General features: G+C 47.7%; 1 protein-coding gene across 1 annotated transcript in view; it reads left to right on the plus strand.

Annotated features, from left to right (window-relative positions):
• SPON1 (spondin 1) overlaps window positions 1–26,171 on the plus strand; it is a 245,183-nt gene that overhangs the window by 199,262 nt on the left and 19,750 nt on the right. Inside the window, exon 7 of the mRNA XM_070626401.1 lies at window positions 21,434–21,498. Within this exon, the coding sequence (XP_070482502.1) occupies window positions 21,434–21,498 (65 nt within the window). The remainder of the gene's footprint in view (window positions 1–21,433; window positions 21,499–26,171) is intronic.

Below are 26,171 nucleotides of genomic sequence, written 5' to 3' on the forward strand. Positions count from 1 at the left end.
TAGAAGTTTATTTCCCTCACACACAACAGTCCAGAGGTACGCAGCACAAGGCTGGAGGTCTGTTCCTACCAGGCTCTCCACATGGCTGCCCTAGCTGGGTCTGAGACAGGCGCTCTGGTTGGTACCACTTCCCAAGCAGTGGGAAGGGGGAAATGAAAACAGAGTGCAAACTGCTTCCTTACAAAGGTGATTTAAAGTTATACACATCCCTTCTCTTTCATCACGTTGGGTAAATATTCGTCACATGGCCATGCCTGACTACAAGTTATTACCAAATGGAAAATGTGGAGAATGGGTATTGGGAGACAACTACTTCTTGATCTCTCCTGACAGCCCAGAAAGAAGCAGGTGGTAGTGGATGAAATTCAACTCTAAATGAGGAAGTTGGTATCTGGGGGTGATTTATGAAGCAGCCCTGTAAGTGCAGGGGTCTCCACCTCCTGGGCTGGGTGGTGAATCTTGGGTACTCTGAACATGCCCATAAAAATCGGGCCACTCACCCAGACAGAAGCAAACAATGTGCAGATCCCCCCATTAGGAGGGGTTGCTTACTTGAATCCCTCATTGAATGGCAATGGTAATTATCAGTCGGGCTCACTTGGCGGGGGTCCTGCTCCTCAGAAATATCTGATGGGGCATCTTACTCCGAACTTCAAAAGACCACAGAAGAATTAGTTGATAAGGAATGAGCTAAATAGTTCCCTAAATGGTTTATCAAGTGTAAATATGAAGCAGATCTCACTAGTGTTAAAACCACTCCATGAGGCAGGCCTAACAACAGCATTGGCCTTATCTGACCAACCAACCCCACCTCACCAGGGTGTGGGTGAAACCCTTCCTAGGAGAAGGCAGTGTGTGTCATGGATGTTCACTGGGATTCCTTCTGCCTCCTGCCTGGTTCTGAGAAACTCACGGATCCACTTTGCTTCCCACTCCGAAGCAGGTTGGATAATTCTCTTGTTTGTATCAGAGTGGATGCTCCATGGGGAGAGCCCTCAGTTTCTGCCCACAAGTACTCACAGTTCAGTCATTTCAGCCAGCACCAACATTTGTTTCATAAGCGTAAAAACAGCCCCATTCCTGTCTGCTTTATCTATTGAGGATCTGAGTATACTTTTGTTTAACAAAATATGTTCCATTACTTTAAAAAAAAAGAATTGATAGCTCTTGACTTAGGAGGCTCCTGGGCTCACGGCTCAGGCAGTGCATTCTCTCTCATATTTTCACAACTATTTTCATGAAATAAATGGTCTTTCCACTGGCTCTTGAGGATAATTTTAATAATATATTTGGGGGCATATTTGAAAGGGAATAGGGTATTATGACTCTAGACTTCACTTATTTACAGTTGAATCTCTTTAGCTTCTATCTTTAAAAAAAGAAGAAAAAGAAAGGAAAAACACTTCTTTACTGAAGAGGCAGAATAGAATGACAGACAAAAGAAAAGCCATGGATTTTCCTCTCAAAGACTTGCGTTTAAATATCATCTCTGCCACTTATTGGCTCTGTCACTGTGGGCAAAATATTGAGATCTCGGAGTCTCCCGCCATTTTCTCGTGTATAAAATCAGGATGAGAATAATAATTCCCGCAGTGTAGTGCTGTCGTGAGGATTAAGTTAGGTAGTTGATGTAAAGCACGAAGCACAGGGCCCAATATTAAATATTAAGAGCTATCATTTATTGAACCCTTACTATGTGACGGGTACTATCTAGGTCAGTTGCTCTCCCTTGGGAACTTGTTAGAAATGCAGATTCTCCTCAGGCTCCACCCCAGACCCACTGAATCAGAAACTCTGGGGAGAGCGGTCCAGCAATCTCTTTGAACAAGCTCTCCTGGTGAGTCTGATTCACACTACATTTTACGAACCCCCAGCCTAGGTGTTCAAGAAATGGAAAATAAGATTTTCACATCCACATTACACAACGGCTGAAAATTTGTGCTGAAACAAATGCAGGCATGCCCTCTTCTATTTTGTTTGATGATAGCCCCAGAGTCTGAGTGAGTCACATCCGTGACATTCGTGGCTCTCAGAACCATTCCCTACAAGGCGATGGAAGGTAGGAAACTCGGGAAAGCCAACTATCTTACCCCTCCTCCCTTCCAGGTCCTCTCTTCCTCCCCAGAGGGTGTGCATCCTGTCCATGTCAAGCAGTTTGTGAAATACCTGGTGAGAACTCAGCCACTCCAGAAAGAATGAATAGCTCCGCCTTAGTGCAGCCCCAGCACCGGGGGCCAATATCTCCCTGACTTGTCATTATGTGTTCCGTCTGCCCCCCTCATAAAATATGAGCTCCTTGGGGGCAGGAACCACGGCTTAATCATTTCTGTGTTCCCAGCAGCTGGTCCGCATAGTAGACACCTAATAAATGGGTGGTGAATGAATGAAGTGTCGGCCCCAAATCAGAGGGGCATTTGTTCCAGGAGCATGCAGGCAGTAGGCGTGCCTTCACAGCCAATATATTTCTGGCCCTGGTGACAAGGAGGCCACGGGATTGCCTAGAGACCTGTGAAATGTTACCTGAGCCATGCCTCCTCCATCCATCGGCTCTGCTCAGTGCCACAAGGCAGGCTATGTGACAGTCTCACGGCAGATTAGAACCACGTTAGGAACAGCCTAGGAAAGCAAACTGCAAATATCCATTTCTTTTCTCTGTCATAGTTTGTTTTCCCAGTTGCAGGCAAGGTTGAAATGAGCTCTGTCTGTTGACAATTTGGATAGAATAACTTGTCTGTTTCATGAATTCTGAACAGTGGAGGGCTGAATTCTGCTGGGCTGTGGAAAGCGAACAAAGCATTCAGTGGGATAGGTGGGAACTGGGCACGGTCTTAGCTGAGGAGGAATTGGGCTCAATTCTGGCGCTTCCCCTGAGTTTCTCCTGCCTTCCGGGTCTTTTCATGCTGGGTGGGTGCAGCCTATCCCCCACCCACTGCCACCTCTGCTGGAAGCCATTCATCTAGCTCACTTAGGAGAACCAGAAAGAATATAGATTTCTTCTTCCACACACTTCTTTATGGAATCTCCCCATTTCTTTCTCATTGTAATGTTCCTTCCTGCTGCAGTCGCATTCGACTATAGTGAAAAGTAACGGGGAATTCATCCTTCACTAGAAAACTTTGACAGTTAAATTCAGACTATGAGGGAAAAGCTACCCTAGTTCTAGCCACTCTCTCTAAGCGAGGTGTAGACAGCAGGTGTTGGGCTATGGTGAGGGACCCCATAATGAGGAGAGCAGGCACCTCTAAGAGTTGAAGGAGGGAGAATCGGTGCAGAAGGTCTGAGTCAAACCACGCACAGAAGTGACCCTGAGGTCTGGCTATAAGTGGGTGATGGCCACTTACTCCAGTCATCACAACTAGGATGTGTCCTCTAAAGTCAAATGTTTGTTATAAAACTGCCACCTATTTGTATCATATCATAGCCTGGCTGAGGGAAGGAGATGTAGGTAGAAGCGAGTGGTCTGCATGGCCTCTAGAAAGAGGGCGGTCAAAGAGAAGGAGTTTGTCAGGGTCTTCCATGTACTCCAAGAGAGAAGATACCGTGACTGGCAGACATGATGTTTTGATCTACAAGGCAGATCTATCCCCATACTGGAGGTAAACGCATTTGACTAAGATGGCTCCCTGACCCTGTCCATTAAAACCGTTCAGCTACACTCCCTTGCTTCAACTCTGGCTTCCCAGGCAATGTTCTGTTAAGATTATACCTTCTCAAAAAGACTTTCCTACATGTGGAGGCTGTGCTGCCCAGCCCTTATGGGTTTATATAAAGTCCACTTGACTTTCCAGTTCTCACTGTTGAGCACGTGTTCTATGTCTTGAGAGTTTGGGTAGTATGAGCCAATTCCTCTGGTTGACCCCCTCTGCACACACTACCCAAATCAAGGTCCTAGGGCAGGAAAGGAGAGGACTATACTCTGGACATGCTTCAGCCAACATCCTAGGTGACAAAGCTCTTGAATTCAGCTGTGGGAAGGTAATTTTTCTTCCCCATCTCTGTCTTCAGATGGCCAGTGTTAAAGTTAAGTAACAATCATAGTCTCTTTTTTTTAATTCTAACAAAGGTGAATTGTTAGGCTATTTTAAGCACTCCTTAGACGTGATTTTGTTCCCAAAATTTCTAACTTTCTTTCATTATATATTTGAAAAGGATTTCAAATTGCCTGCTGATAGAAAATGAAAACACGACAAGCTATACACTCCGACCTTAAAAACGTCTATAATATAGCCCCATAAAATATAATTAGAAATCCATTTCAACATCGCATTACAGATCCATGACTTAAAGGTAATTTCTGTCATTTGAATATGATGGTGAGCTGATGGCTGAATTAGATTCTTAAGATAAAAACAATTTATCCTGCATTAGAAGTTATTACTTTAATTGAATAATATCTGGATCATGCTAGTGTGGTAATGTTAATGTTCTTGCCCATTATCTTGGTGATGTTCACCCCACTGTTTCCAGAGAAAATATAGTCCATTAAATGGATGGGAGAATTAAAACAGAAAAAAGCTGCAAGCTTTTCATGGCTCATTATGCCAAGGTCAGGACAAAGGAATGGCTCTGACCTTGAAATAGGGCAAACAACCTGGCCTGGGCTAAATGCTTACAAGAATTGAAAGCGAAGTCCTTTCAGCCGCAACAGAGTGCCTTGGGTTTCCTCAACAACGTATCTTTCTGCAAATTAGCATTCATTAATTATTTCATTTATTCATTTATCCACTTACCTGGTTCATTCCTTCAATGAACTCATTTATTCATTCAACCAACATATTTTGTCCACCTTCATGAAACCATGAATGGTGTCAGACCATGGAGGAACAGATGATTTAGTCAAGGAGGGAGGATAAGCCTGATTGAGAACCTACTATATCTCAGACAATACAGTGGGAGCTTCCAGACAATACCTGATTTTTTCCTTCACTGCAACCCATAAGGTAGGTAGAGTTACCCTGCTCATTTTATACATGAAGAAACTGATGATCAGACAGGTGAAAAGACTTGCCCAAGGCCTCAGAGCTAGAAAGGGAAAGAGTCAGAATTCAAACCTAGGCCTGTCTTGTTTCATGGCCTAGGCTGTTTTGACTACACCTGGAATTTGGACTTAGGATATAAACACATTTTTTAAAAAATTATAATACAGTGTGATAAATGATGCAGCTGGTACACAATAATATGGAGCAGGATGACCATGGTGGAGAAAGCCAGATCCCCACTCTGGGTGGACTCGCTGACATTTTGGGGCAGTAGGAAATGTCTGGGTGGTCCTAAGGTGTCCTCCAAATCTCCTCTACCTCCCCAGCCCCCTCACACAGCTCTCCCTCCACTTCCTCCTTATCAAAAACCTGGTCTCTATGTGTCCCTCCCCAGCCTCTCAAGGAAAGGCTGTTCTCTCACATTCCACATAACACAAAGCAAGAGGGGTCAGGCTCTACTTCATTTCCATCATCTCTTCACACCTCATCTTATGGAAGGATGTGCTCCTTTGAGGTTCCTCACACCCAGCCGTACCAGCCACTGTCCTGGTCTCTGCCACCTACCAGCCTTCTGGCCACTCCAGCCCTCGCTGAAGATTTTGGCCCTGGGATCACCATCTTCTCCAACCCAAGTCGGCAGCTTGTACTGGGTCTAGGACCGCTTTCAGATGCTATGAATGCTAGAATCATGTGGGCACCCTAAGACATTTTATTGCCCTGTGAAGTCATTTGGGGACTCAATGGCAGGTGATACAATGGTTTAGGTCCAAATCAAAGGAGTATATCTGATAAAACTTTATGTAAGTACAAAAAAATTTTCCATACCATACCTTTTCCCATTTTAACATTTTACAATCTCCTCCTTGGTCAGGCCCTGCACCACTACCTCCATCAGCATTACAACCCAGATCTCATCAAGCTGTGACAAGTGACAGAGGCATTACATGAAGAGACAGGCAACCTGTTTAGGAAGTCTATGTCCTCACATGTTGTACCTTATCATCTTCTTCTATCATCAATATCTTGAGACACACAACAAAGATTCCCAGAAGCTGTTCCATTGACCAGAATGATTTTGAGACCATTTTAATAACTACACATTCCTGTGTCCAACCCAGAGGTTCTAATTCAGTAGCTCTGAGGTGAGACTTGAACATAAGTAGACTTAAAAAGTCTTCAGCTGATTCTGAAGCACCAGCAGTTTGGGAAACGTTGACATATAGGCCCTGTCCGTGAAACTGGTGTCCATCTTGACACCAAGTGAGTGTCATGAGTCCTCCCTCCTTCAAGTTCACCATCATTACGTCAGAAAAATACTGTTGGCCTCCAGCTTAAGGCTGCTCTCTTTTTCCCCACCACCAGTGATAGGTTAGTAAATGTTTATCAACTGGTCCTCAGGAAAAAGAAAAAGCCCTGATTTGTGGTGTTTGCCAATGTCTGTGGTGTAAATACTCCCACCATGGCCAATGTCAAGCTACTAAGGTGCTGTCACTGAACATAGAGTTGAGAAGAGATGTATATAGTCAACTCTCAAGAGCCATATAAGTCAGCTCCACCTCACCATTGTACCACCCACCCCTTTCTTATCCCCGAAGATCAAACAAGCTACTGCCCAAGGAGCAGAGGTCTCACTCAGATCCTACAACACAACCAGGGCCTCTCAGAAGTCCAGTTGCCTCCATTTTTTTTGCTCTTGGCATATTAAAAAGTAGGGGGGAAATGCTATAACAGGATTGACAAAATTAGGACAATGCTTTAACACAAAAATACAATGTAATAAAATTGTGCCAATTTCAAGATAAGTTACAAGAATTACAAGAATATCCATTTTTACCTTACCATGGGTGGGGTTGGTCAGTAGCCTGCCATGTCAAAAGCTGTAAGATGAGCTTCTTCATTCAATTCTTTTGGTGTGTCTCTGTGACTCTGGAGATCATGCCAGACTCTAATCTGAGGCTTTTGTGAGTGTGAAAACTAGGCGAAAGGCCCCCAGTCCTGTGTCCACCCTTCCATCTCCCACTCCCATCTCCACACCCCAACCCTCCTACCTCCTGACTCCTGAAATGTAGACACTTGTCATAGCCTTTTCCCTTCTGCCTTCTGTTCTTTATGTCTCAAGAATTTCCAAAGCCAGGTGCCCTGTGTAGGGGAGGAAAAATGATTTGCCTCTACCTTTCTAGGTTCTTGGCTGAGATCCCCACCATCACCCCTGCACACCCATAATAAAAGACAGATTAAGAGGAGGGAAAAAACCAATTATAGTTACGTACATACGGGAGTCCCACAAAGATATGAGACTCAAAAGGCAGCCAGGTAATTGAGGCTTGCATACCATCCTGAGCCAAGGAGAGGGACAAGGGTCTGGGGCTGCAAAGGGGAGGAAGGCAATTCACAGGAAGGTGAGAGGAGGAAAAGTGTGGTAGAAAATTTGCCCTGCCCTGCCAGGTAAGTCTCCCAGAGGAAGAAGTGATCTCCAGTAACAGCTCTCAACCTAGTACAGGCCCCTTTCTTATGTAAATTTCCCTTAAAAGGGGTAATTTCTACTCTGTTTTCAGAGCTTCTCCTGTGTCTGCAGTTTTTCAAAATAATCCTTAGACCAAAAAGGCATATTTTGGGATGGTACGTTCTGTTACCCTTCATCTGCCACTGGACCTTATCTGGATCACAAAATAGCCAAGTGACAAGATTAAACATAACAGAAAATGATCGGAGAGTCCAGCTCCCGTCTGCACCTCTGAGGATCAGCAGTTAGTTACAAATGATGTGCTCTTTCATCTGGCTCCAGTCTGGCAACGGATCTGGCGGAGAAGAATTCTTTCTGGGTTTCATTTTCCTTATTGCTCTGAGCCACTTCTGGCAGGAACATTATAAGCAAATCAAGTTTTGATCAATTGATGCCTATTTCAAGGCTGGAGGAGCTGCTGCTCATTCATTCATTTATTAAACAAACATTTATTTATTATCTCCCTTGTGCCAAATCCTGTGCTAGACAGTGGGCAGGAGGGACATGCACATGAATAGTTCCCCTCCTTGAGGCGCTCGCAGTGAGGGAAGGAGGGGGATGTGGGAAACATGCTCGTAAGAGGGTCACAGCAGTTCAGTGAGGTGGAGCCCATGACTGAGGTCAATGTAGGACAGCCAGCAACGTAGGACACAGAGGAGGGGCAGCTGCACCAAACTGAAGGCTTGATCTGCATTCTAAAGGACAAGGAGGCGTTATCTAGGCTAGAAAGGGTTAAATGACACCTCAGGGAGAAGAAGGTGGTTTACGCAAAGGTACAGAAGCGTGAACAAAGCACTTCTGGTTCAAGGACCTGCAGGCAGTTCAGTGAGAGGCAGGAATCCTAAGGATTATGCTTTGACATCAGAGGACCCTGGGCTCAGATTCTGGCTCCTTACTTATTAGCCACATGCAGGGGAGTAAATTGTTGGGTTTCTCTGAGCCTATTTCCTCATCCATTAACTCCACCTTAGAGGACTATTGGTATGTAGAGGAGATGACGTATGTAACGTGCTCAATTCAATACCTAGGACATAGACCACACCCATTACTTGGTAGCTGGTTTGGTGATGGGGATGAAGATGAGGATGGTGGTGGCTGGGATCAAGGGTACATGGAAGGTGGAGAGATATGAGGCTGGAGAAGCAGGCAAGGCCAAAGAGCAAAGCCTTGTGTTCCATGCTACAAAGTTTGGACTTTATCCCTAAAGCCAAAGGAAGAATTTCAAGGAGTGGAGTGACCTGGTGAAATGTATGTTTTAGAAAGGTCCCCAGGGAGGATTGGAGAGAGGAATGGGAGAGAAAAACTGGAGGCAGGAACTGAGTTAGGAGGGCCTCAAGTCTGCAGATCTAGTGTACAGCATGATGACTGTAGTTAATAAGACTGCATTGCATACTGGAAACCCGCTAAGAGAGTAGATTTCAGGTGCTCTTACCACACACACAAAAAGTGCAACTATGTGAGATGGGTGTGTTAATTAGCTTGACTGTAGTAATCATTTTACTATGTATATGCCTATCAAAACATCATGTTGTACACCTTAAATATGTCAGTTTCTTTTTGTTTTTTTTTTAAAAAAAAAAGCCTTTTCAGAGGAAGAGTTGCTTGAAAGGACAGGATAAGGGCATTCCAGGCAAAGGGACTCATTAGCCTTGAGATGGCCTGGGTAGGACAGATAGCATAGGAGATGCGCTGGAAGGTAGTCAGGCAGAAGTGGAAGATTACCCTGAAAAGGGGGGTGGAGAGATGCAGATATAAGTAAGTAATCGTAGCTACCCCTTCCCTGACCATTCACCTGGCCCTTTACTTAGGTGTCTCATTCAATCCTCTCTATTATTATCAATCCACTAGAGGACACTTCCCACAGGAACAGGGACTGTGCCTTGTCCACTGTCTTATGCCCTGTGCCCATGACGGTCTCTGACCCATAGAAGAAGCTCGATAGATATGTGTTTTACACATTGAGGCATCCGCTCAGAGAGGATGAGCTCCTTCCTCTAACTTACACAGCATGTAAGCGGCAGAGCCAAGATTTGAACCTCGGTCTGTCTTATTCCACCATACTCCTCTTTAACTCCTGCTCTGTGATGACACAATAATAACTAGAAGGGGGTTTTCAGTTAGGGAAGCTTCTGTTCCCCCTGGGACGCCTGGCAGAGGCCAGCCTGTGTGGTGATCTTAAATTCCTAGTAGGGACACCCCTGGAGTGTTAGCCAGCAGCACACAATTTCTCCTCTCACCTCCCCAGTTACTCCCCGAACCTCTAGGAGTGTATGGGGGTCTCAGGAATGAGGAGGGTTAAGCTTTTACAGCTTATCGAGCTGTTCCTTTGCATTTAAATAGCACCATTTAAGAAAGCAGCATTTCTAGAACCTTATTTGATGCTGAAGTGCTGAGCACCTTTAAGGCACACTTACTTCTCACCCATCCAGGTCATTTGGAGCTTCATTACTTAATAATTTGAAAGCTTTTTATGGAAATCAGTGGATGAAGGGAGACAATGAAGCAAAATGTTACATTTAAGGACCCAGCAAAACGGGCTGGCAGGATGATACCTGGGCTGGAAGCTTCTTAGGTGGAAAGAGAGAAGCAGAGGGAGATCTTGGTGTGCCGATGAAGTCTCGTTATTTTCTTTTTAATTTTTTTTTTTAAAGAATGATTTTTTTTTTTTTTAAGATTTTATTTTTTCCTTTTTCTCCCCAAAGGCCCCCGGTACATAGTTGTATATTCTCCGCTGTGGGTCCTTCTAGTTGTGGCATGTGGGACGCCGCCTCAGCGTGGTTTGATGAGCAGTGTCATGTCCGCGCCCAGGATCCGAACCAACGAAACACTGGGCCGCCTGCAGCGGAGCGCGCGAACCCAACCGCTCGGCCACGGGGCCAGCCCCAAAGTCTCGTTATTTTTTGAAACTGCTTTTTATTTTAAAGATAATAAAGCTTAACGCAGCTTAACAGGCTTTAAAGTTTTCAAGTAAGAACCCATCAGATGTCTTATCCGTTCTACCCTGCACTGGCGCTTCTGCCCCTTCTCCCACCGCTTAGCCACTGCCCTGGATCCGAGCTCCTCCCTGCAGACCTTTGCCCCGCGCCCTCCACGCACAGCGCAGGCCTCTCACAGGCTCCCTCCAGAGCCTTCAGTGCTCTTTCTCCAGCTGAGAAAACCATGGGAAACAGCCCTGGAGTGGCCTTTTCTTCCCATTTTTCTTTAATGGCAATTTATTCACATGGTTCAAAATTCAAAAACTATGTAAGGTTAGACACTGAAAAGTCTCATCCTTTTCTTTGCTCCCTGGTCACTCAGTTCCCCTCCCTTGAGGCATCTCATTTTTGTCTAGTTCTTGTGTATCCCTGCAGAGACTTATGCAAATAGAAATACAAGCACACATACAGTAATGTAAAAAAAAAGATATAAAAGTATATTTTTATATTGCTATATGGTCTTTGGGTTCATCATCAAAAGACCTCTATCCCTAACCAGATTATCTCTAAAATGTATTAAATTAGAAAGCAAGGTACAGAGTGGTTTGTATAATCATCCAGCTATCATGGTGCGAGGAATGGTAGGGATAATGAAAACGTGTGTATTGTGTGTGTGTGTGTGTGTGTGCACGTGCGTGCGTTCTATGATCTCAACTATGGGACAAAGGCCTACAAATGTAGAAATGAATATACTAATTGATGATAGTTGCTGGGTAAAGATGGTGGGATTATGAATATTTCTTTTGCCTCTCTCTCTCTCTCTCTAACTTCCTATAATATGGTTATGTTATTTTTTTCATTTTAAAGACCTTATCTTAGTATGTAAGGTGTATTTTCATCTTGGTAGAGTCCTTTCCTGGCCCTTTTCATATGCATTCGCACCCATGTCTTATAATACTTGAGTCCCTTTATCAGGGAAGCTTCCTCCATCGCTCTATGTCATTGCAACCTCCCTGCCTATCCGGCCCTGGGCTCCCTCTCGCCCTCCCCTGCACTGTTTTCCCGGAGAGCCAGTCACAGTCTGGCACGCTGCTCATTTGTTTATGTCCACCTCCCTGCTCTAGAAGGAAAGCTCCATGAGGACAGGAATTCATTGGTGGTTCTTTTGTTCAGGGCTCTGTCTCCAGTACCCAGAGTGGAGCCTGGCACAAAGTAGGGGCTCAATCATTATTTGTTGGATGAAGGAATCCTTGCCATCAGCCCCCAGCAATGCCCATGACCTCCAGCGTTGGTAGCTACTGTGCTCTGCCTCCTCTTCCATCCTCTTGCAATGACTGGAAGGCCACCCTTACATCTGGGGTCTGGATCTCACCTCTTCTCATCTTTTCAAGAACCCCTGCTCCTGCAAGCGCACCCTCTCTCTCCCCTGCAGTAGCAATTTCTCTTTCTGTATTGGATTATACCCTTCCACATACAAACTTGCCCTAATTTCACTCATCTTTTTAGAAAATAATCCCATGTCCTTCCTGCTACTGCCAGTTTTCTCAATTCCCCTTTCACTCCTCAAAAAGAGCTGTCTGCGCTTCCTGGCTCCCCTGCCTCACCTTGGGTTTTCCTAAACCTGCTTCAAATGTGTTCTCAGCGGTGGCAGCAGTGAGCAAGGACAGTGGGGGCAGCAGGGGGACAGTGGGGACAGAAGAGGCAGCACAAGGGCTCTGAAGAGGCCCTGGGTCACTTCCTGGGGGCCCCTTGCCTCTCTGGCTGCTCCTTCTTAGGCTCTTTGCCAGCCCCCCACCCTCTCCTCTGAGACACTCACTTCCAGGCGCTCCTTCCTGTGGCTTTGACTACCACCTCTGTGCTGATGACTTTCAAGTTTGTATCTCCTACCTGGACTTCTCCCTTGAACTCTAGCCTCACATAGCCAACCGCCTGCATGACACCTCCCCCTGGAGTCATCCTTGACTTCTCACCCCACATCCAATCCATCAGCAGATCCCATTACTTCTACCTTTAAAATAATGGCTTGCATCTGACACATTCTCAGCCCCGCCATTGCTCTCTCCCGTTCCCCTGTGGCCCGGATGCTGGTCTCCCTGTTTCCCCCTTGTCCTCCTACAGCTTACTGTCCCCCAGCAGTCAGCAGACTCCTCTAAGCACCTGAACCAGAGCGCAGCACTTATCTGCTCACAAACCCTTCAGAGCATCCAGCCCCAGAGTGCTCACAAGTGCCCTAAGACCCCCTGGGAGGGCAGCGATGGTCAGAGTCTTCCTCTGGCTTGTCATCAATTAATTGCTTAATTAATTAATCCATCATTCATCCCCTAATCATTCCTGCATACTTCCCCCAAGCCAGGTATTGTTGGGTACACAGGGAGGACATAATCCAGCCCCTACTCTACTACTAGCTTCTGGGACTAGAGGGGACCTGTCTTCAGAGGGAAAGTGGGAACAGGAGAGGGGTGAGGGGTGTTGAGTGCTGTGCCTTTAAGACTAGGCAGATGCTCCCATGGGGCAGTGCTGGGGCACTGCCCTCACAGGAACCTTCAGCCAGACCTGGCCTGGCCCATCCTCCTGGCTCTGGCTCCAGCTGGGCTTCCTTGCAGCCCCATCTGTGGGAAAGCAGACAGCCCTTGCTTCACTGCCCTCTCCTGTGTGACGGTGGGATCTCACCTGACCTGGTTCCTTTTTCACTTCCCTGCTCTGGTCCTGGCACTGACGTTCTTCTAGAGTAGAAGGTGAGGAGGAGGTCTGGTAGGATGGTAGGGATAGACATGCCCCAGTGACCTCTTCCGCTCCCCCCTTGACTCAGAGGAGAGGCCGGTTTTCATGAACGTTATAGAGGACACCAAGAAAGTCCAGAGAATGAGGTTAAACCCAGGATTGGCACTTGGATCACCAAAGGACGCGCTAAATCGCTGTCTGTGGCTAATACATGCACACAGAAGGATGGCCCTTTCTCTCAGGTCATGAAGTGATGCCATCCTCAGAGCTCTCCACCTGCCAGAAGGACACAACAGGAGGGCTGTGGGGCGGGCCCTGGGCAGCTCTGATGGGCCCTTCCTCTCCACTTCGGAAATGCCAAGCTGCTTTCACAAAACCATCTCACGAGAAAATGGTTATCTACGGGCATTATGCAATTTTCCCATCGGAATTACAGGCTGTGTTTGAAAAGAAATAAAAAGAAATTGAATTTGAAATGCCTCTGTGCAACCACATCATTTCTCGTGGATCTGTTAATGGGCTTCAGATACCTCCTCTGGCTTTGGAAAAGCTGATCAGACAGTGGCTTGTGATGGCAGCTGCTTCCAGGGGACAAGGCGTGCTATGGGCACTTATAAACGGCCAGCCCAGGTCGTTGGGGTATCCACTTGAGCATACTCAGAACCTGTGAGTGCTGACCACCGCTCTTCTGTGGCTCCTGCCTCCTGCCCCTCCCCTCCTTCTACCACCTGGCCATTCCAGCACAGTTCTCTGGCTGGTGCTCTCCACCTGCTCTTCCCGTGCCCGCCTGCTCAACACCCAGGTCTCTCAGTGTCACTTCACACAGCTCTGGCTCCACCCAAGGCTGACGGAGTGCTGGTGGCTGGGGCTCAGAAGACACTGGCCCTTCCTCATGAGAGCCTCTCATTCATTCGACAGATATTGATTGAGTACATTCCAAGCACAATTCTGAACACTGACAGTACAGCACTGAGGGAGCAAAATAGACTCTTGCCCTCCTGGAGCATATTTCCCAGCAGTGGGAAACAGAAGACAAAACATAAATAAGCAAAAGACACAGAATATCGGACAGTGACAGATGTTATGGAGAAAAGATAATCAGATAAAGTGATGGGCTGTGCCAGGTTAAGGAGGGGGTAGGGAATTGCTATTTTGAATGGTGGGGTCAGCAAAGGCCTCACTGAGAAGGTGACATTTGAGCAAACACCCAGAGGAGGCAGAGGAATGAGTTCTCTGATATCTGGGGAGACAGCGTTCCAGGCACAGGGAACAGCAAGTGCTAAGTGTGCCTGGCATATTTGAGGAAAAGTTTCAGCCAGGAAGACTGAAACAAAGCGAGTGGGCGGGAGAGTCCAGGAGAGTGGGTGGGAGATGAAGCTAGTGCGGTGACAGGAGGGCAGGGCAGATATGAAGGGCCATGGGGGCCATGGCAAGAACCCCATTTGCTGTGAGTTGTGAAGCCATTGGAAGACTTCACCCAGTGTGAGGAAGAGCCTGAAGGAGGATGAGGAAGGAGGTAGAGAGACCAGCCAGGAAGCAATTGCAATGATCTAGGCAAGTGATGATGGTGGCTTGGACCAGGATGGTGGTGGGGCAGGTGACAGAAGTGGTTGGCTCATAAATACATTTTAGAAGTCGAGTTGACAGCATGTGCGTATGGATCGAATGTGGAGTATGAGAGAAAGAAGCAGCAAGGATGAAAAACTGAAAGGGTGGCTTTGCCGTTTGATGGCATGGGAAGAATGAGGGAGGCCAGGTTTGGGGAGGGAAAGATCAGGAGTTTGGTTTCAGAAATGCTGAGTTTGAGATATCAATCAGACATCCAAATGAGAGTGTTAGACCATTGATATAAACAAGTCTGGCATTCAGAGGCGAGGTTGAGGTAGAAGATGAAAATTTAGGAGCCATCAGTGTTTATGTAGTTGGTATTTTAAGGCATGGAAGAAGATGAAATCACCACGGCGGTGTGGATAGAAAAGAGAAGGGAACCAAGGCTTGAATCTGGTGCAGTTCAATGTTTGCAGGAAGGTGAAGAGGGGTCAGCAAAGGAGACTGAGAAGGGATGGCCAGTGAGGAGGCAGCAAGTGCCAGAGCCAGGTAGAAAGTGCTACAAGGCCGAGGGAGTGACCAGCTGTGTCCAATGCTGCTGAAGGATCGTGGAAGCTAAGAGCTGGGCACTGACCATTGGCAGTGGAGAGGTCACTGACGACTCTGACCAGAGCAGTTTCAGAGGAGAGAGGTGAGTCTCAGTTGCTTCATCTGAGAAATGGAGAACATCCACCTGCCTACCTCAGAGGGCCACAGTGCACATCAACCAAATATGAGCTGGCTGTTTTTATTTATGACCTGATAAACCCAGAGCCTATTGAAATGATGGGAGGGACCGTTGGGCACAATTGATTTTAAAGATGCTTATAACTCCATTATCACCCCATAAAATGGCTCATTTCCTGCTGCTCATCACCAGGACACTCACCTACCAATGAAAAAGTTACCTTCAGATGTGGAAACCATCAGGATTGATATTTTTTGTGGGTGGTAAGTGGGAATTCTGGGAAAGGTTAGAAATAATGGGGCCCAGCACTGCTCACTGAGGTCTCTACCAGAGGGAGCCAGGTGACCCTATGCCTCAAAGCAAGGGCTCCTTGGAGCAAACTGTCAGCCAAGGGCAGCCATGCTCTTGCTGAAAACGAGCAAAATGGGGGGAGGGATGAGAGGGAGACGGGAGAGGAAGAACAGTCAGGGAAAGTGGAAAGAGCGTGAGTTCTGGAGTCAGACATAGCTGTGCTGGAGTCGTGGTTCCTGGGTGCTTTTCAACAAGTCACGTGACTTCTCTGAACCTCAGTTTCCTCATCTGCAAAATGAGATGGTAGCTATTCCCAAAGGTTTTCATAAGAAACATCTGACGATGGGAAATGCACCCTGGGGTGGGGGTGTCTGTGTGCGTGCGTGTGTATCACTCTGTGCGCATTTAGTGTTGTTGGGGCCCCCTTTTTAGTAGCAGACAGTTTCTCTCCAACTCACGATGGGGCCCCCTTTTTAGTAGCAGACAGTTTCTCTCCAACTCACGGACCCTATGCTCCAGGCTCTCTTCATCAAATGCAGTTCCCAGTATTGTAAACACCATCTCATAGTCCTCGGAGCATGGCTGTCATAGTCACAACTCAGAGTCGGCTAGGACATACCCTCAGGGACAGCAGAAGCATGGACAAGGGGTGGGGCCCAGCCTTTCAGGAGTGCCAGGTCTCCTGCACCACAGCCCACCCTCCCAGCTCCCCTCTGCCTGGCTTCACAGGGTGACGAGTGTGGTCCCCAGAGTCAGCCTGAGGTTTGAACTCCAGCTCTGCCATTGACTAGCTGTGTAACTAATTTGGCCAAATAAATATGCTTCCGAGGATTAAAAAGTGTCAAATGTGCTGTAAGGATTATATAAGCTACTATATATAAGGTAATTAGCGAGGTGCCTAGCACACAAAAACCATAGATCACTGCTGTTATTATTATTGCTGTTGCTACTTGTTTCAGTTCCTTTCCCTCTGTGATCATGGATTGCAGCCCATTTCTTTTCCTGGAAGGAGGAGGCAAGTTGGCTGGGCTGAGTCCAAGATGGCAGGTCTGGGGCAGGACGTGCTATGGTGGGGAGGGAGGTCACCCTCGGTGCCACCAGGAGCAAAGGGGGCCTTAGGATGAGGAAACAGGTTGTGGTTCAGGACTGGGAGATGGAGGCGAAAGATCGGGAGCCGGGAAGATGCAGGAACAGAGCTGGAGGTGAGGGGCAAGGCCGCGAGGAGGTGACAGACTCCAGCCTTGTGCTGTGGGCATGGGTGAGACGCCCAGAGCTCTCCCACATTAGTGCTGGCTCTGGAGTGCATGGGAGGGCAGTGTGGGATAAGGTTGGTTCAGACTTCAGTCCCCTCTCTCACATTCTTACTCTCTGCTCTGCTCAGACTTGGCATCTCCTGATATCGATCAATGTGATTTCCGCCTCCAACCTGTCCCAGACCTGTTTTCACTCCACAAAACCCTCCTTCCTCCAGATCTGACCTCAGCCCATGGGCTATTTTGGGCTGTGCGTTTCCCATTTGGTACCAGCAGCTATGAAGTCTGATTACAGCTGTAACATCTTCACAATCTGTTTACCAAAAGCAAATGAAAGAACTCATTCCCGCGAAGATGGACACGACTGCCCTGTCATTTCTTTTGGGTATTTTCTTTTAACTGCTACATCTCTGGAAAAGTGCTAACATCATCCAAACGAGGCGTGAACTGTGAATGCCCTGAAATACTTTGTTTGAAAAGGGTCCTAGGGGAGAAGTATAAGGGCTCTAAGGATTCTTGAAAGAATCTTTCTGTGCCTTGGAGACTTGTTAAGACAGCATTTCATTTAAGACTGAAGTTTGGAGCAAAATGCCCTTCATTCTCCAGAATGTAAAATGCCTGGCACCCCAGTGGTCCCATGCCAGGCTCACCCCGCTACATAAACCTCCCATCATCTGCTCCCTGAGACGCAGAGCTTGGCATCAATGAGGGGACGTTCTCCTGAGGCTTTGTGGGTTTGTAGATGCAACAGTGTGCTGCCCTCTCTGTACTCGAGCAGTACAAATCGATTCTAATACCAGCTTGGCCCGAATGTAAATAAGAATAAGAATAGTAGCTAAAATTTCTGCTAATACAGCCACTGTATTAGCACGTCACATGGATTATGTCATTTAGTCCCCCTAACAACACCATGTAGCAGATACTCTTTTTAACCCCATTTCACAGATGAGAAAGCTGGGAGAGGTCAGGAGGCCTGCCAGAGGACACAGAGCTAGTCAAGGGGGCAGTCAGGATTCGAACTGAGAGATGACTCTAGAGCTTGTCTTCTCAACCACGCCACTTTCCTGAGCCTGCTGGATTCATCAGTACTGAAATGATGGATGGCATCCAGTGTGTCCAGAGTTGTGAAGACATGGGCCCATATGCGTTCTTGCTAGAGTATAAATTGTTACAGCCATTTAGAAGACAATTTGGTAGGCCCTCCCAAAATTTTTAATTTGCTTTATTTTTTGATCATTCTAGGAATCTAAAACACAGGAGCTCTTGGTACGTAAACACGTACACAAATGTTCACCACAGCACCATTTATGGAAAAAATTAAATATCCACCAATAATGCTGGTTAAATAGATTAGAGAACATTCATTCTATGGTATTCTACACATACATCAAAAAAGAATGATGTGGCTTTGCTTTTTCAACAGTTCACTGAGCATCGACAGCGCTTGGGTATGGCCATGAACAAGCCAGACACTCTTTATCCTGTAGAACTTAGGTTGTACCAGAGGATTTTCATGCTTCAACAAAAATATTTAGCTTTTAAATAAATTTTCCAGAATACGTCTGCTTTCTTCTATTTCACTGAATAACACAAATGATCACAAACAAGGAGCAATAAGCTGTTGGTCATGCAGATGGTGTGTGACCACCAGATGAAACAACTGACATCAAGAAGCGGTTCTAATGCCCCCACACATGGGCCCACCATCCTTGGAGCCTCCACAGCTCTAAAGCAACACAGACAGAATTTCAGCTCCATAAATAAACACTCATGGAGGCCCAAACAATTGTGTTGTTACACACTGCAAAAGAAAAATCAGCGTGTCATCAGCTGGGCCTTGAAAACCAAGGTTTAATTGTAACGCAGAGTGAATCTGCAGGGCCAGCTCACTTGGTGGCCACCTTAACTCCACCCACATTGATTTTATTTTTTAGTAAAGTATTTCTTCACGGGCACAAGGATTGTCATCAGACAGCATCTCACTACTTGTATTTCATATCTTGGATTTCTTTTTCATAAGTCTTGACCTGGCTTACCATAATTTGAAGCTCTCCAACACTTTAAAAGTCAACAAAAGGAGATCTATGATGCTGTATCTACTGACATGGAAAGCTTCCCATAATATGATAGTAAGGAAAAATTTTTAAATCATGGTGCAGAATTAGATATTCAGTGTGATGAAATTTTTGTGGGGAAAAGCTGTATCTGATGTACACATACGCACCTAGTTGCATATATATAATAAAAGGTCTGGAAGGAGACGCACCAAACCGTGACGTTCTGGAGAAGCAGAAGGAGGCGGAAGGCGGGGTAGATGCGACAGTGGAATGTGCTCAGTGTTCACACTGTGTGCTTCTGTGATGCTAAATTGGTCTGCCATAAGCATGTATTGTTCAGGAACTAAAAATCAAAGAGGAAAATAGACTAGAGGTAGATGATGAGAGCCTTGCAGGCAAAAGTCAGGAATTAAGACTTCATAATGGAAGTTGTGGGGAGACGCTGGAGGGGTTAGGCAGGCAAGGGTCGGGTTTGCAGCAATGGGGAGAGTGGATTGGAGGAAAGCAAGAAGGTGCAGGAGATGAAGCGACCAGTAAGGGGACTGTGGGGGGACTCAAGAGACATTACAGCTGTGAACACCGTGGATCTTGGGGCCTGACCGCTGTGAGGTGGGGAGATGGAGGAAGGCTGGTGATGTCCCGGTGCCTGGTTCAGGCAGCTGGCGGACATGCCTTTCACTGAGATGGGGCGGCCGGAGGAGGAGCAGGGTTCTGGGGTTACAGGAAGAGCTCAGTGTGGGACGTGGAATGGGAGCTGACTACAGGAAATCCAGATCTTGGGAGACACAGCACTGGCCTTCGGAAGACAGGGCAGGTCGGGTCTCCCGCGTGACTTCACGCGAGGCAGCTCCTCTCAATCACTACCAGATACTTACTGGGAATAAGTGAGGGACACATTCTAAACAAATAGTCAAATCCACCCTGCAAAACGTCTACCGCTCAGCTGGGCCTTGGAAATTCTCTCCCTGCAGACAAGCGAGTGTGGGGGTGTCTATGCATCCAATGACTCATTCCTCTAACCAAAAGAGGGACCCCCCAGGGAAGCCTGAGCTCAGGAAAAGGCTGTGAGCTTCCCCGGGGGAGTTGTGTCTGCTGGCTTGTCCCTGTGGGGCTCACTTGTGCACTTCACCCCACCCAGGACCATCTGCAGGCTCCCAGGCTAAGCTGTATCTGGCCCAGCTTCCTTCCTCTCAAAGGCCCACCGCCCACCAACCCCTTCCCTGGCCTGTGGATGAGGCGCTCCAGACCAGAAGGCCTTTTATAATCTTTAGGCCTGAACCTAGAGATACCTCTGACCTCCTTTCAGCTCCCTCAGGGCTGTGGGGTTTTCTGGACAAGGTATCCACCAACTAAGGAGAAGTTTACCAATCCATCCCAAATATGTGCTAGGCACCCACTGCCAGGCATGACCTAAGGATGGGGGCAGAGCTGTGAGCCAGCCAACCAAGTCTCCGCCCTCCTGGAACTCAGAGACCTGTTCAGTCAGCAACAAAGCTCTTCCTCCCCCAGCCGGTGACATTCTGGGCTTTTCTGTGCATAGTGGACGGTGGTGTCTGAGCGCTGCTGGGCCCAGCCCAGGGGAAGGGGAGATCCAGGACCAGGTGAATGCACTCTGGGAAAAGTCTCAGCCAAAGCCGAATCTGGACCTGCGGAGGCCGTCAGCCTTGGAAAGCATGTGACACCCCCACCCGCAATGTGTAATTGAAAATAGAAACCCAAAGCAACCTCAAAGTTAAGCACCATCAACAAAGTTCTGATTTTCCCCCACGATGATGACTTAATGCTTTCCTTCAAAATGTTCATTATCAAATTCTTCCTTAAAAGGTTATTTTAGGTCCCCAAGCTTTAAAAGTGCCCTACACACTCTCCCAAGCAAAATAGAGCAGAATAATGTGAGTGGCACAAGGGGTGTGGGCCCAGGCTTCCTTCTGCCCTCCCCGTCCGAGGGAGTCTGATCTGGTGTGTGGGTCTCGACAGCACTAGCGGCCGCGGGGTGACAGTCCTCGGAATCAGGTGTTGGCTTCATTGCAGCTTCTGCCACAGTGTGGCCTGCAGCAGGCCCCAGTCAGTGCCTGGACAGAGAGCACCCTCCAGGCTGGACACAATATGGAAGTCTGGCCATCCATGGACCATCCATCATGGTCCAGGTCAGAGCCTGGCTCCAATGGAGAAGGATAGGCTGAGCCGGAAACCAAAGTTGTGGCTCAGTGGGCCTCTTGGGATCCAGCACACACCAGGCACATGGGACACTCAGCCCCACCTCCTGGGATTGAGCCTCCAGGGCTCCTCCACTCTGGGGTAGGATGGCTCCACACCTGGGCAGGTAGAGCCTCAGCAGCCAGTAAGGGAGTGGGAATGGACAATGTCAGCATGTCAAAGCCCTCTTGTTTGCATGAGCCCGGCTCTCCTCACTAAATATCTGTGGTCCTTTTTTTGCAGAGTGATGAGGTCCTCACCGTCATCAAAGCCAAAGCTCAGTGGCCAGCCTGGCAGCCTCTCAATGTGTAAGTAGCAAACAGACCCTGCCTGCCCTGCCCCTGTCCCAGCCTCGTACTTGGAGCCACCTACCTACTGGCCGCCGCATGCCAATTATGTCATTAAAGTCAGCAATACCTGGCAGGCAGGAGAGCAGCTGAGTGCACTGCCCACGTGGGGAGTATCACCCATGCCCCTATCTTCTCGGGAATGCAGCCTTTGTCTTTGGGTCTCCTGATGGCTTTACCATCACAAAGGACCCAGCTCAGACATAACATTAACCATTTGTGTTTACTCGTGATCTCAGCCACAACAGGCCAAACACACACTCCCCCTCAGGGCACCAGGTGCGCTCACTCTGAGCACGTCTGACTCGTGAGAAGCCAGGTTTACCACAGGCTCCATTCTCAGCCCCCATGTCTTTTCTGTCTACTCTATCTCTTGGGGATTTCATCCTCCCATGCATTTTTGTGACCAGAGGTATAATGATGGCTCCCAAAACTACCACTCCCCCAGGCAGGTATGTAGGTAGGGAGATAAATCCATCCATCCATCAGTTTCTTGGACACCTCTCTGTGGATGGCCTACACGGTCCTTGAACTCATCATATCCAAAATGGAACCCATCACTAAGTCCTGTGGATTCGGCCTTCTTCATATATCACTAATCAGTCCTCACCTGGCCATTCCCCCGCCATTAGTTCGAGCCGCCATCTCTTCCCACCAGGACTGCTTCAATCCCTCCCTCTCCTACGGTCCCCCCATCTGATCCCTCATCCACACTGTTACCAGAGTGATTTTTTAAGAATCCAAACCTGATTGTGTCCTCCCCTCCTTAATCCCTCTGTGGACTCCCTTAGCTTCCAGGGTCAGGTCTGTACTCCTCAGTTCACCTTGTGAGGCCGCAGTGAGCAGAACACACTTCAGCCCCTGCCTCCTGTTCCTCGGGGCTCGTGTCTTACTGCTCCCTCCTCTGCACCTCACTCTGGCCACCCTGAATCCTTGAACAAGCCTTGGTTTCACTCATCCTTTAAGGATGCGAGACCTGGAGAGATGAAGTTCCCAGTCAACCACATGAAAATGGTTTATGAAGGATGGCTTGGCTAGCCCCTCTGTGGAGCAGTCTGTATCCACTAACCATCGATGGTACTGATGAAGACAGCAACAACATGGGGAATGTGGGAGAGACTGCTCGGTGGAAGAAAAGGCAAACTCAAAATGAAAGGAAGGGAAGAGCAGGACATTCAAAGGGACAGCTCCACAGGATGAGCCAAGTGAGGAGGGTGCTCACCCATGACCAGCTGGGAGCATGGAAGCTCTTGCCAGGCCCCTGCTGCTCACCTGTTTAACTCCTCAGCAAATTAATGGCTCATTCCCTACTCTGTGCCAGCCCTATACACACAGTCCCCGCCCTTTGGAATGCCCAGCCAAGAGGAGAGACAGACAATAAACAGAGTTCTGCCACTCCAGGTCTGCCACTTGCACAAGTCCAGGTGGCACCACATATGCAGAGTGTATAAATATAATGTCATCATGGTAGCCCTGTACACTTTAAGGGGACAAGTGTTATGAGGAGGATCTGAGCAGCTCTCGAAGCCCAGAGAAGGGGCATAACCTGGCCTCAGGTTGAGGAGAGGTCATGAGGCTCTGTGCAGGCGGCGCCAGGGGACTGAGTCTCAAAGGATGCTCCTTGCCCTGGATTGATCCGGGTGTGGGTGGAACCTAGCCCTGAGTAGAGGCTCACACTTGGACAGCTGACCAAGGGCAGCCCAGCTGGCTGCATGGAGGCCTTCTCTAGCTTGCTGTGATCTCCCAGCTCTGCTCTTGATCTCCTCTGAGGAAGCTGAGACCAGAGTAGTTGAAAACCTACCCAGGCCTGGAAGTGCCTTTCCCTCCAAGGAGAAGTGACACCGGCAGGGCCTGCTGCCCAGGGCTCTCTTCTGGTAGGGGGGCATTTGCCTGTCTCATGCCTGTCCCACCAGAAAACGCTGATATGAATTCACAAAGCCCCTCAGCCCCCTTTGCATTATTAACGTCAATCAGAAAAAAGTCCACCCTGAATCCGGTTTGCTCAGCCTGTCTCCTTAGCTTCTCCCAGCTCCCAGAACCTATATGTGAAGGACTCCTCCTTGGTCCTCTAAGCAGGCAAAGGCTCAAGGGCAGGTAGGATTTGGGGGCATCTGGACCACAGAGTTTGTGGATGCCAATTTTCACGTCACTAAGGAATTGTTATGCCAGTTTCCCCTTGAGGAACCTGGGTTTAGAAAGACGTAAACTACAAAGCAAGGTGCTTTCAAGAAAGAGAGAGGAAAGGAGGCAGAGAGGAAAGGAGGAAAGCAGAGAGAAACCCTTTTGCCTTGAGCATCACTAGGTGCCAGGTACCCTACTAGGCACTTACGGTCTTTATCCCACTTCATCCTCATACTAACCCCATAACAACCCCCATAGGGATTATGATCCTCACTTTACAGATGATAAGACAGAGGCTCAAAGGTTATATGATAGGTCCAACCTCAACATCTGCCTCCATCAATGGAAGAACTCGAATTCCAACCATATCCAGCTGATTCCAATGCCCATGCTCTTCACTATAACAAGATCCCTCCAATTAAGTTACAATTCTTACATTTCCCATTGTTTAACTAATCAAGACATATATATCTGCCAACTGGGCTTCTGACCAGCAGGAAATTAGCAGGGTGACTACACCAAATTGTCTGACCCCCGCCCCAAAACAAAATAAAACAACATTTTTACTTTCACTTACCCTGTGCCCTTTATCGAGGATGACCGAACATGTCATTGCCTCAGCAAACACTGGAGGATTCCAAAAGGAAGTGCTGTGAAAGGTGTTTAGGGGTAGAGTGGGGAGCAGAGCAGAGTTTCTCATGGAGCTTACAGTTTAGTGGAGGAGAGACATTAACCAAATGATGACAAATGTGATGTTTCTGTGAAGTAAAGATATCAGGTGCCATGAGAATGTGTGATGAGGACCCCGACCCAGCCTGAGGGTTAGAGAAAACATCCTTGAGGAAATGGTAATTGAGCTAAGAGCTCAGGAATCAGTACAAGTTAACTAGGTAAAGAAGCAAATCAAGGGGAGAACATTCTAGAAAGTCTAGAGAGACTATCAGGTGCATCAGCTGTGCCCTGAGGAGGGAGCAGCACATACTTGAAGTACTAAAAGGTTTCAGTATAACTAGATCCAGAAATCATAGGAGAGCTTGGTGTGGGGCCAAGCCATGCAACATTAAGGATTTTGATTTTTACATTAAGAGTAATGGGAAATCATTGAAGAGTTTTTAGCAGGGTGACAACATGATCAGATTTGCATCAGAAAAAAAAAAACAATAACAACACTCCAGCTCCAATATGAACGAGCTAAGAGTAGATGAGGCGAGACCCGTGAGCAGTGAGAAGGCTGTTGCAAAGCTCCAGGAGAGATGTAATAGTGACTTTGACTAGGATGGCGGTGGTGGAGATGGAGAGAGGTGCAGAGATCTGAGAGATACGTAGGCGTGAAAACCGACAGGCTGTGGTGAGAAGTTGAATAAAGAGGGTGAGGGAGGCAGAGGGACCAAGATGCCTCCCAGGTGTCTGGCTGGTGTAACCAATGAGTTGGTGGAGCCACTCCTAAGACTGGGCACCTTAGATGAAGCTCAATGAGAAACATCAGGAGTTCAGTTCTGGATGTGTTACGTTGGAGCTGCCTTCAGGATGTCCAGTTGGAGGTGTTCAGCACACAGTTAACTATAAAGCTCTGAAACTCAGGAGGAGGATTCTGCACTAAGAGCCATCAAGGAACAGGAGACAGTAAATGACGAGGTCATGGACGAGAGAGAGCCTGAGAGTTAAGTCAAGGGCTTAACTGAGCCCAAGGAGCTCCAACATTTAATGCTGAGGAGGACTTGCCTGCAAAGGAAACAGAAGAGATGTAGGGACACCTAGGGAAGAAAGCGTTCAAGAGGGAGAGTAGTGAGCTGCATCTAGTCCCGCCGAGAGGTCAAGTAAGATTAGAGCTGCAAAACGCCGCTGGATTTATCAACGTGAAGATCATCATTGACCTTACTGAGGATCCCTTCTGCTCAGTAATGGGGGAGGGGTAACCAGCCTGGAAACGGGGGAAATGAGAACAGAAAGTGAGGTGATGGCGTCTGGGAGCACAGACAACTCCTCTGTGAAGTTTGCCGTGGAAGAAGAGAGACAGTAGCTTCAAGGGGCTGAAAGAGTCAGTGGAGCTTTTTTTTTTTTAGATGGAAGAGATTTTCTGAAAAATTGAAATCAAAAATATTTTGGAACCCATTCCCACCCTTCACCCATTCCTCAGACTTCCTCAGACCCCGGTGAATAGAATTAACTGACGGCGCTCAGACCTCCCGAACACGCAAGCCCTCTCCACTCAGCGCTAACCGCCTGTTAAGGGAAAGGAATTTTCCTTTGATTCGCCCATACCCAGGCTCCCCTTTCCTCTTCCAACTCTCATCAGGAAGTCAAATTAGGAAGCCTCCATGCAGCCAAGTTTTGTTTTGCAGAAACAGCCCTGCCCCTCCTCCCTGAGCCTACTCGATTGAGGTTAATGGGATTCCAGCCTCCCTCAGGCCAGTGGAAAGCCAGGGTGACCTACTTTGTGAGGTCCTGCCCGTGGAAACTGACTTGTTTTTCAATGATCTTCATCTTTATCCCCCAGGACCACTTCTCCAAGG

The sequence above is a fragment of the Equus przewalskii genome, chromosome 6 (genome assembly GCF_037783145.1).
Source record: "Equus przewalskii isolate Varuska chromosome 6, EquPr2, whole genome shotgun sequence".
Taxonomy (NCBI): domain Eukaryota; kingdom Metazoa; phylum Chordata; class Mammalia; order Perissodactyla; family Equidae; genus Equus; species Equus przewalskii.